We start from the raw sequence: 12,293 nt of genomic DNA, 5'->3' as shown, positions 1-12,293 counted from the left end.
TTGTGGTGGTTGTGGTTGTTCAGTCATTTCAGTCATATCTGAATCTTCATGACCCTATTTGGGTTTTCTTGGTAATGATGCTGAAGTGGTCTGCCATTTCCTTCTCCAGCTTATTTTACAGATGAGGAAACTGGGGCAAACAGGGTTAAATGACTTGCCCAGGGTCCCACAGTCAATAAGGGTCTGAGACAATAGGTAGGCATTGATCATTTTTGAGCAAAGGAGTGATATGACTGAATTTATGCAGATTACCTTGGTGGTATTATATGAAGGGTATATTAGGGGTGAAAATATTGGAGAAGACAAGAATGTTGCAGTAATCAAAAGAGAAGCATTTGTTAAGAGCCTACCCCCTTATTTCCACCCTCATCCCTTCTCCAGCCTTAGGCTGTCCCAGGATCCAGGGAGGACAGGCAGATGGCAGGAAGAACTGCAGCCATTGGAAGCCATCCTCCCCTCTTGCCTTCCTCCTTCACCCTAGATGCTTCACTAGCCATGGGGCTTGGGTGGTATGGTATGGAAGCAATTCCATTGCTTCCAATGAGAAAGAGAGCCACCCGGCCTTTCCATCTGGCCACCTAAGATCCTCTGGGCTTTACCTCCTGTACCGTCCCTTTGCCCTGCACCGCCACAGCACTGTCATCTTAAATCCCTAAGTAACCCAACGGTCTCTGCCTAGCCATCTGCCAGATTACTGTATACCTGGGACTCTTGGGCCTTTCTACCAGCCCTGCAGTTGAACCTTCTTTCCTGAACTGTCTCCCTCAGAGTGCGAAGTCCTTGAAAGCTGGGGCTATCTCACTTCTTCTGTCTGCATCCCTAGGACTAAGCACCCTGTTTGGAACAACATAGGTATTCAGTCAATGCCTTTTAGTTCATTCCTCATCAGTTACTAGGGATACAAAGACAGGAATGAAATTAGCCCTCTCCTCGTTCTACTGGTAGTCATATATCATATGAGTCTACCATCTTACTGATTAACAAACTGATGTCTATCTTATATACATTTTATATAAATATGTCTGTATGCATATATACATATACATAAACACATACTTGCGTGTACAAATATATAAATATATACATTGTATACATATGTGTGTGTATATGATAAGGATATGGATAGCTGATACATATATAGTGGGGATTATATATAACATGTGCATTATATGTATTATATATAATATATACAGTCTAGCTAGAGGGAACAACATATATATTTTATATAATTTATACATATAATTTTATATATATATATAATATGTTGTGAGAGAGAGAGAGAGAGTCAGTCTCCTCTAGCTAGACTATAAGTTCCTTGAGGGCAGGTACTATTTTCACTTTTACCTTTGTATCCTTATTGCCTAGCACAGCGCCCAGTACCTAACTGGCACTTAGTAAAAGCTTGCTAAATTGAATTGAGTTGCACTGAATTAAATACTGTGTAAATGCCATGATCCCTGGGAGGGAAAGCTAATTGATGTATTTACTGAGAGACGAAAATGAAGCAGGCCTTACCCTCAAAGAGTTTACAGCTTCCTGAGAGAATGTCAAAAAGTCTTAGAGTTGAATGAGACCTTCGAGGTCATCTAAGTGAAATTCCTACACAGTACATGAATCTTGGCTACAATTTCCTCATACAGTCTCTGTATGAGCATTCCCAGGGTCAAGGAACATGTTACTTTGTGGGGCAGCCCATTCCCATGTCATATAGGTCCACTACAAGGTTTTTCCTTATCCTAGGCTGAAATCTGTCCCATTGTGACATCCTCCGGTTGGTCAGAATCCTGCCCTCTAGCGCTCCACAGAATAAGCCAAATCTTTCTGCTCTGTGACTGACCACTCCCAGTCACTTGAATCATGCTCCTTTCTTTCCCTTACTCTGTAGTTCCTCCCCCTTTAGCTTTCTCCTCTTTTTTTTTTAAATTTTGGTGAGGCCATAGAGTTAAGTGACTTGCCCAGGGTCACACAGCTAGTCTTCTCGTCTTCAAGGTAATCATCACAGTTCCTTTAACAGCTCCCCAGGTGACATATTCTCTAGACTCCTTAGCATCCTGGTCCTGCTTCCTGGACTCTCTCTAGTTTTTCACTGTCGCTCTCAAAAGGTGGTCTTTGTACAGGACCCAGTACTCTAGGTGTGGTCTGACCAGAGCAGAGAGCTATGGCACTATCCTTTCCCTTCTTCTTGCCTCCAGAGTTCTGATAGATGCAGGAAGAATGAACCAAGGCTGGATCTGAATTCCAACCCAACCTCTTACTACCTGTGTGACCTTAGTCAGTTTCCCCATCCATAAAATGAGGAAGTTGGAATAGATAACCTCTAAATTTTCTTCTGGCTCTAAATCCTTGATCCAGTGATGTAGCGATTGTACTAGTATCTTCCAAGATAACTTTCACCACTAAAAGTATGATCCTATTGAAGAAGGACTGAAAATAGAAATCCATTTGTCTTCTTGATGTAAAGAAGATAAAGTCACCAAATGAGTAATCACACCATTAGGTTGGGAATCGAAACATGAATGTGATTGTTGGTAGATAACAGTAGGGGCTGGACCTTAGCCACGAGGTCCATCAGGCTGTCCCAGCTGCCAAGAGAGGGTTAAGAATTTGGCCCCTCTCTTGAGTGGAACGGGATGTGAGCTGGGAAAGAAGAGTAGGCGTGTTTAAAGGTTGATCATTTCAGTAGCCACAAAACTACCCACTGCTATAAATCAGCATCTCCAGAGCAAAGGAGACATCTAGCTATGGAAGAAAAAAGGCTGCCAATGTCTCTTCCTTAGTCACTTGTGCTTCTTTCCCTCAACTTGGCATTTGAGGCCCTCCATAATCCAGACCCTTTCTAGTCTAATCTCGCTACTCCTTTCCACCTGTGTTCTTCCCAAACTGAACCACCCTCTGTCCCTTAAAGAAGCACCTCAGTAACCTACCCTTCACCTTTATGTATATCGTTTTCTGTAGCTGGAATCTCCTCCCCTCCCTGGTCTTCCCCGACCCACCCCCCATCCCACCCCACCACCACCAATATCTCAACCTGCTGAAATCCTATTCCAGTCCCTAATACTCAATTCAAGTCCAGTCTTTTTTCAGGGATGCCCTTTGCCGCCAATCAGGAACACTCCTTCTCCACTCAGACTTCATGGGACACTTGGTGGGCACTCTCGTGCCCCAATCTTGTCTTACTTTATCATCTGCACGCAGGAAGAGTTTATTTATTTTGCGTCATGATCAGCACCCCGTGACATCGTGAGCGTCACTCAAGAAGAGACTGTGTTTTATGTGGCTCTCGGAATCCCTAGTTTCCTTCCAGACTCAACTCAAGCATCACAGGCTGCATGAAGCCTTTCCTGATTCTCTGCTGCCCCGCTCCCCCAGTTGCTCCTCACTTCCCCCTCCTTATTACCCAATTTTTGGTATACCCATATATTTACATGCTATCACATCTGACCGGATTATAAATTCCCCAAAGGCAAAGACTGATTTCACTTTTGTCTTTGAATCACCAATGCCTGGCACATAGTAGGTGCTTAATAGATGCTTATTGACTGATTTACATATTATTTGTGTCTACCAAGAAGCTAACACAGTGTTCTGACCTTTTTTTGTATAATAGAAAGGAGGGTGGGAAGGGACCTGTGATTCCATCAACATAGGGAACATATACGTATATATGTAAATATATGTGCACACACATATATGTATATTATATATGTATATATGTGCATGCACACACGTATATAAAATTAGAGAGAAAAAAATTTATGGAAATTCCTTTTACCAATTCAGTTCTGGCATTATAGCAGCAATATGCAGTCATAGAAATTGCTATGGCACTGAGAGGTAAGACAACCTGCCCTGCTCATACAGATAATATACATCATTCGGACTAGACTCTAAAAGGGTTTGGTTAGGTGGCGCGGTGGGTGGAGTGCTGAACTTGGAGTCAGGGTATGTGAGCCTACACAAGTCACTTAACTTCTGTCTGCCTTCCATTTCCTCATCTGTAAAGTGGGGGTAATAATAGCACCAATCTCCCAGAGTTGTTGTGAGGATGAAATGAGATAATATTGGTAAGATGCTTTGCAAACCTTAGAGTGCTATAGAAAATGCTAGCTATTGTTACTGTTGATGTTCTTCATTCCCAAATCCATGTGCCATCTAAATGTACATGCCATCCAAAGGTTAGACTGCTCATTCCTATGTGACCCTAATTTTAGAAGTGAAAATCTCTATGCATTATCAGGTTGTTGTTGGGGTTTTTTTTTATTTACCCTAGATTCTTTTTTTAATTTTATTTTTAATTTATGGAATAAAATAAGCATCTCCATAACATAGTCTAATTAAAAAAAAGATGATTGTGCATGAAACTGAGCAACTGAGAACTTATTAGCAGACGCTTGTTGTAAATGGTTGTCGACTGATTGCCTGCGTAGACCTGGGATTTGCTTCCTAGTGTTTTTGTTTTATTTTTAAATAAAACAAATGACCACTTTCTGGTCCCCACCACCTCCATCTCCCCTTCAGTGTAATTTCACTGAACATTTGAACAACTGAAAACATAATCCATGTAAGATTCAAGGACGGCCTTAGGTCAGATTGGAATGTCTTTGTCAGTTTGGGATCCCTCTAGAGATGGAGAGAGGGAAAGACAGAGAGAAGCAAATAAGCAAATGGCCTTAGTCATATGTATCCCTGTGCCCTCTGAAAAATCCATTTCTGCTTCACCACAATCCCTTCTCCTGCTTTCACAAGGAGGAAAAAATTCAAGACTCCTACAGTAGCATCTGCTGTTATTAAAGACTGGGAGTCAATAGAACTGATTTTGTTCTCACATCTTCTCTCTCTTTCTCTCTTTTTTCTGTCTCTGTTTCTTTTTCTGTACCTCTGTCTATCCCTCTGTTTCTCTCTATCTCTCTCTGTCTGCCTCTGTGTCTCTCTCTGTCTCTCTCTGTGTCTCTCTCTTTCTCTGTTTCTCTCTCCCTGTCTCTGTTTTTCTCTCTCTCAGTCTCTCTGTCTCTGTCTCTCTATCTCTGTCTCTCTGTCTCTCTCTGTCTCTCTCTGTCTCTCTCTCTGTCTCTCTCTCTCTCTCTCTCTCTCTCTCTCTCTCTCTCTCTCTCTCTCTCTCTCTTTCTCCTCCCCATCTCAACAGAGTTAAAAGCTCTGGCTCCAAATAACAAACAGATCATTTTTAGTACCTTTTTTTTGTTTGTTTTCCTGGTCAACATTGTGCTACAGCATATTGTTTTAACTCTGATTGTGTTACTGCACTGAGCTGTGAATGGTTCAATATAAAAACATGTCTCACGCCCCATCTCTTCTTTCCTTAAGGTGAAGGCAGCTTCCAAGTATGTGGACGTCCCTGTGAGTATCACTCGGAATGTTTGTTGCTTTCTTCACATTCGGGATGGTACTGTTTTTAATGATCTGGTGCTGAATTTTTAGTCATTAGGGATTGGGAAGCCCAGAATATTTCTGAGTAATTTTTTCCCCACATGGGAAATAGATGATGATGATTTCTTTCAGCAAGAAGAGCTTGAGGCAGAAACAAAAGCAGCTTCACAGTACAGGGCTAAAGAACAATTTACTTTCATTTCATTTATATTTGGTTTTTCTAGTAAATTTCATTCTAATATCACCTTACTCCACCCGCCTTGCTTACACCCCTTGGAGATTCTACTGTGAGCTAGAAATTTGTGTAAGGGAGACAATATTTTGATGAAAACAAATAGAGTCTGAACTTGTTCATTTTTTGGTATGTTCTGCAATTGTTTTAAGACAATCTTGCAAAACCCCTTATAGAGGAGTCCTCGTTAATGAAGAGAGTCCTTAAAGCTCCTAGATAAGGCACTTAAAGTTGCCCAAAATTTACATTTAAATTGAGGTTAAGTACAACATATGAATGCTGGAGTGTGGGATTACCTGCGATAAACCAGGATACATTCACAGATAAACCTTGCCCTGCAGATTAGCAAACTAAAAATGAAGCGATTTAAATATATTGTATGAGAGGAGATAAGAAAATGATTGTGCTTCCATTTAGAATAAAAGAGATGTAGGTCTGTTGCAAAATATTAAATTTGGAGAGCTTATCTCAACAGCTACCAAGGGTCTTGTCCTGAATGTTTCTGGACCTGAACGTGGTTAAGTGTCTTCATTGTTCAAATACTTATTAGTTAAGATATGTCAGTTTCCAGGGGGATTTATATTAACATTTAAATTCATTTCCCCTGAAAGCATGTTACAGTTTATTGGCTTACTTCTAAAAGGACAATAAATTATCAGAAATTGGACTGAAATTAGCATTAGCATACATTTTGTTTGTTTAATGAAAGAATGTGGAGTCTATAATTATACCTTGAATTTATATAATGCTTTTCATCTAGGGAGCTCAAACTCCTTCACCTTGATCAGCCTTGTAACATCTCTGTAATTGAGAGTGGAGAAAGGTATGATAACTTCAGAGAAGTGGGTTGACTTGCCAAGACATAGGCTGAGCCAAACTTGGATGCCAGGCTGCCTACATGATTCCACCTGGCCGCCTGGCACAGCATAACCCTAGTGCCAAGTTGAACATTCTCATCCAATCCCAGCGATCTAAATGGGCCATTCTAACTTCAATCAGACTGCTGAAAGCCCACACCCAGTACTTTCCTCAGTTCAAATCAGAGACAACCAAGAGCCTCTGAAGATTCCAGTGTACATTAAGTTGCTAAAGTTCTCTCTTTGTCCTCAGAAATTTAAAGGTTTAAGCCCGGTCTGGAAACCTGTCTTGGAGAGAAAGCCCAGAGAAATCTCTTGCCAGCCCTTTACCAAAGCTATTGTCTTTCAGGTTATAGATGTGAATGAAGGCAAGGAGCCCCATAAGTACACTTATCCCATAGTTGAGATGACTCACCTTTGCCAATCAGCTTCTGGTCTTTAGTATGTGCCACTGTATACATTTGATGTCTAGGCTCCCAAACCAAAAATTCAATGGAGGGAGGCTCTGAGCACTTACTTGGATATAGCAGCCATGAGCTCACCTCTGCTCCTGTGGTGCTGGCCACTGCTGAGCTGGCTACATCCGAAGCCATGATTAATAAGTTAAAGATCATCAATTTGCTTGCATTCACCTTTAGCACCAGCTTCCAAATCATCCATGGTCAAGTTTGTCTTAAATTGTAAAGATGGACTGGATCCCTGCGTTAATGCAAAGAGCTTATTATCCTCATGATTGATCTTCAAAGAGATTTGAGTTCTTGTGGAAATTAAGATTTGGGTTCCTATTGGTAGCAAAATGGGCCCAGATTTCAAGAAGGGGCTAATGATGATATTCCTCACACAAAAAGTGGTGTTAGTGTTAAAAAAAAAAAAAAGAAGAGCACTGGTCTGCATTTCTAGGCTGAGTATATGGATAGAGCCCTGGACTGGAGTCAGGAAGACCTGGGGTCAAAGTCCACCTCACATATGGATTATCTCCATGACCTTTATCTGTAAAATGAGAGGGTAAGACTAGGTGATCCTTGAAGTGTTCTCCAGCTCTGGTGGTCTATGAATTTCTATGGATATTACTTCTATGGGCTTCAATTTCCTGAACTTTAAAGGGGTGGAGATGGTTGAAAGGTGGAGGGGGGAGAGAGACAGAGAAAGGAAGGAGAGAGAGAGAGAGAGAGAGAGAGAGAGAGAGAGAGAGAGAGAGAGAGAGAGAGAGAGAGAGAGGAGAGAAGGAGGGAGAGAGAGAGAAGGAGGGAGAGAGAGAGAGAGATTAGAGAGGTCAATAATAATAGTCGTGGTGGTTGTAGTAGCAGGTAGTAGCAACAGCAGCAGCAGCAGCAGGGTATATATTATTATTCAGGAATGAGCTGTTCTACATTATGTAGCTTTCTTAAATTGCTATTTATCCCTCTAAATGAAAATTTTTCTTTTCTCTTTTTTCTTTTTAATTTATTTATTTTTAGTTTTCAACACTTGCTTTTGTAAGATTTTGAGTTCTGAATTTTCTTCCCTCCCTCCCTCTCCCCTCCCCAAGATGGCATGTAATCTGATATAGGCTATACATGTGTGATCATATTAAACATATTTCCGCATCAGTCATGTTGTGAAAGAAGATGAACCTCTCTATAATTCATCACACTTTCTGCCTTCATAAAAAGTATGCTAACCACAATGGATAACTTAGTACCATCATCCTGAATATACTCACATCAGACCATTGGATTGTTCTGGGATCCTCATGTCTCCAGAGCTACTAAGGTGTGATCTTTGTCCCTACAATAAAAGACCCCAGACTTCTGTGCTTGCTGTATTCTTGGTTTATGCATATGCCTTTGTCTTTTTCATGGATTTTCTTTTTTCTCCTTTCTTCCACCATTACTTCTCACTGCTTTCAGGCTGTCTGCCTTCAACAGCCCAAAGCTTATTTTTATAAATGCTTCTAATCTAATGTGTCTAAAAGAGCTGATGACCAAAAATTATTAGAATTGTTTCCAAAATAAGAGTCAATGAGCTCTAAATGACATTCTGAGGACTGTCCAGAGAATACTTTTATTCACAAAATTCGTGAGAAGCAGCAGGGTGTATTGAATATAGAGCCTGTCTTGCAGCCAAGAAACCCAGGTTCAAGTCTGACACACTTTGGCTGTGTGACCCTAGGCAAACCATTTAACCTCCCAGTGCTCTGGGCAGCCTAGGCAAGACATTGCAGATCTGCATTGGCAGAAAGAGTTTCCCCCCATGAGCTTTGACTATACCAGTGAAGTCACAGATCCAGTCCCTCTCCCTAGTAGCCACTAAGTGTCCCTGACCCTTTATCACTCTGCTTATTTGGATAGCTGAAGTTGTCAGATAAGTGGCCTCCAGATAACTGAGGTGCTGCTGTGGTAGGAAACAGAAAAATATCAGCAAAGTTAATGGGGCTAGTTGCTCTATATCTGGGTTCGAGTTTCTGAAATTTGCAAGAAGATGAAAGGAGTTTTTAGAAAAGCTCTCTAAACCAAAACAAGGAAAGGATAGTATGGCTGACAGCTTATGAAGTAGGTGAATCTGGGACTCCTGGCAGAATTGCATTCCTAAGCCTCAGTCCTTGCAATGACCTTACTTTGAAAAGGACCAGAGAAGCCATGAGCACTTGTTTGGGTCTAGATCCACAGAATCATTATGGGGAACTGATGGATGTGAAAACTCCCTCCACAATGCAGATCAGCAGCTCTTGGGTGAATTGAATGCTTCAAGAATTGCCACAGGGCACTGAGAGTTAAGAGGACTTGCCCAGGGTCACACAATTGGTATGTGTCAAAGGTAGGCATTAAACCCAGATTTGCAAGGTCACAGATTTAAAACTGAAAGACTTTGGAAGTCACAAAGTCTAATCCTCTCATTTTACAGATGAGGAAACAGAGGCTTAAACAGGTAAAATGATTTGTCCAGGGTCACACAATTAGTAACTTTTCAAGGTAGGATGGAAACCTAGGTATTCCTGACTCCCAGGGCCTGTGCACTGTGCCATGCTGACTTTCAGCAGCAACACTACCAAGGAATGAACACCCATAATAAGCAGGCATTAAGCATTTACGAAGTTCCTTAATGGTGACAGCTCCCATTTATAGAGCATGGAAAGGTTTACAGAATGCTGTTCCCACAATGACACCTATTATCCCATCTCCCCTTTAGAGATGGTGGGGAAATTGAGGCTCAGAGAGATGATGGTCACCCAGCTAGTAAATGTTAGACCTGGAATCTGAACCTCAAATCCCATCTCTTCTCAAGTTGTGTGAGCCCCCACCTCCTACTGAAAATGGCATTGGCTAATCAGTCCTCAGTAGCGAGAAGACCTGACAGCTATCATTTACATCTCCTTCCAGAAATGCTATTGTTTGGTAACATAAAACTCCAACAATTACAGGACCATCACAAACCTGGCGGGCGCATTCCCGTCTGCAGAAAATTGTTGAAAGTGTAACACTTGACTACAGCCCCGTTGGTTTGTCCTCATTGTTTTTCAAATTAATACCTTGTCATTGTTTCAGCAGGTGTTAAGAAATGTTACTGGCAACCCAGGGGCCTAGCATTGGCCCCTTGCTTGATAATTCTTTGTTTTGTATCAGGGGAAAAAAATACAGTCCTACTGTTTCCAAACCTTCCTCATTTTCACCCTGGAAATTACACAGAAGTGTTAACTAGCTTCAATTTGCAGTGGCTGACAGTCACGTCTGGTAGGGAAATGATACTTTGTGATCTAAGGTAAATCACAGTAATGAAAACTAATCTGATTAGTTATTAGCAAATGTACATATCTGCCGATGTGGAAACTTCAGGAGGTTTGGCGGTGACTCTCCCAATGACCCACATTACAGTATTTTAATGGGTTTCTTTGGAGCTAACTTGGATTACAGCATCTCAAACAGGGTGATCTCCAGGTTTGGACTTGGGCTGTCCCCCCTTTACAAGAAATTGGTGTCCAATTGCTCCTTCCCCCTCCTACCTTTCCACAAAATCTCATTTATGTAAAAGACATATTTACGATAGAGTATTATCATTATTGTTATCATTATTATTGTTATTATTATTAAACCATAAGAATGGTTTGAGAGGCACAGACAGTGGCTGTGTACTCAGTCTGGGCAAGCTGATAGAGTGGAAATGTAAGCAAATTGGATAAATGAAGATTTTCATTTTAACAACAAAGAACATTGTTCTTATTTTGACTAGACCTGTGATTTTATCAGTGTTGGGAGCACCGGAGGAGACATTCCCTTGACCAACGCAAGTTGGCATTTTCTCTGCAATTTATTGACTTAGAGTGCTGCCAAGGCACTGAGAAGTTAAATGATTTGTCCATGGATACAAAGCCCCTATGTCTCAGAGGAAGGACTTGAATCTAGGTCTTTCCAATTTCAAGGCCAACCCCTCTATACCTTTCACCATGCTGTTGTTTTCGTAAAGGTTGAGATCTGTATTTTACACACACATTATAGCATTTTTAATCATGAGAAAGGGTGTTGTTCAGTTTCTAATGACATGAGATAGACCCTGAAACATCAGTGGATTTTGGAGTTCCTCTAATTGGGACTACAGTCCCAAACTTAGCCTGTCTACTGTTCAGGGGCAACAAGTGAAAATGTTTCTATAAGTGATTTTGCTAAAGATAGAAGTAGGGGAAAAAAAGGGGGAGAGCAACGATAACTTCTCTAAGACTGCCATTCCAATCCACTGATTCTGTTCTTTAGTCGTGTTTGACTCTTTGCGACCCCATTTGGAGTTTTCTTGGCAAAGATACTGGAGTGGCTTACCATTTCCTCTTCCAGCTTATTATATAGATGAGGAAACTGAGGCAAATGGGGTTAAGTGACTTCCCCAGGGTCACCCAGCTAATAAATGAAGTCAGATTTGAACTCAGGTCTTCCTGACTTCAGCCCTGCTTAGCTGTCCAACTCACTGCTTAGCCACAGTTTTATTTGAAGAAGAGAAGCCTGAGGCAGGAGAACATTTTAGCCTTCATTGGTGTAGTAGAATGTGTGTGGGAATTAGAGTCAGAAGATCTGGATTCAAATCTTAGCTTTGCCACTCAACTTTTCTGGATCTCAGTTTCCTCCTCTATGAAATTAGATAATTGGGCTAGATCTGAGGTCCCTTCTGGCTCTAAAACTGTAATGCTAAGCATTTGAAGTGCCATTATGTGGAAAAGAGTAAATTAGATTTGCTGTGCTTGGACCCAAAGGGCAGAACTAAAAGCAGCTAGGTATAAGTTGCAAAGAGTCCAATTTAGGCTTGATGTCAGGAAAAGCTTCCTAAGAACCTGAGCTATCCCAGAGTAGAACAGGCTGTCTTAGGAGACAACTGGGTTTCCTGTCAAGGAAGGTCTTCCAGTCAAAACTGGCAGACCACCTGTCAGGTAAGTTATAAAGGGGATCCTTGGTCAGGGAAGGATTGAGCAGGGCTCATTCCAGATCTGAAATCCCACAGTCCCTGTCCTGCTGACCCAATATGTCCCATGAATGGCACCAGGGGAAACAGCCTTGAACAACGGACAGCAGAACTCAGCCAGGGACGGATCCTAGAAAAGTCAACAGCAGGTGTTCCTCAGAAGGGGATGGGAGAATGAAAGAGAGCGCAGGTAATGAAGGCGATGCCATTTTCACATTTTGGTGTTTCTTTGCAGAAGCCTGGGATGGACGTCGCCGATGCCTATGTGACATTTGTCCGCCACTCTCAGGATGTCCTCCGTGATAAGGTCAATGAGGAGATGTATATAGAAAGGTTATTTGATGTAAGTAAATGCCTTCTCCTCCTTGCAGGCCAAAGAGGAGACTCTCCAAAATGTG

At 41.6% G+C, this 12,293-nt stretch overlaps 1 protein-coding gene across 11 annotated transcripts in view; it reads left to right on the top strand.

Moving 5' to 3' along the window:
* CADPS (calcium dependent secretion activator) overlaps window positions 1-12,293 on the top strand; it is a 572,571-nt gene that overhangs the window by 517,912 nt on the left and 42,366 nt on the right. For all 11 annotated transcript variants that reach the window (XM_078152119.1, XM_020976388.2, XM_020976394.2 and 8 more), the window contains 2 exons: window positions 5,323-5,355; window positions 12,131-12,238. In XM_078152119.1, coding sequence (XP_078008245.1) covers window positions 5,323-5,355; window positions 12,131-12,238 — 141 coding nt within the window. The remainder of the gene's footprint in view (window positions 1-5,322; window positions 5,356-12,130; window positions 12,239-12,293) is intronic.

Source organism: Phascolarctos cinereus, unplaced genomic scaffold, assembly GCF_003287225.1.
Source record: "Phascolarctos cinereus isolate Bilbo 61053 unplaced genomic scaffold, phaCin_HiC Scaffold_4;HRSCAF=312, whole genome shotgun sequence".
NCBI lineage: Eukaryota > Metazoa > Chordata > Mammalia > Diprotodontia > Phascolarctidae > Phascolarctos > Phascolarctos cinereus.
The sequence above is the reverse complement of the archived record's forward strand: the minus strand, read 5'-3'. Positions and strand labels throughout refer to the sequence as shown.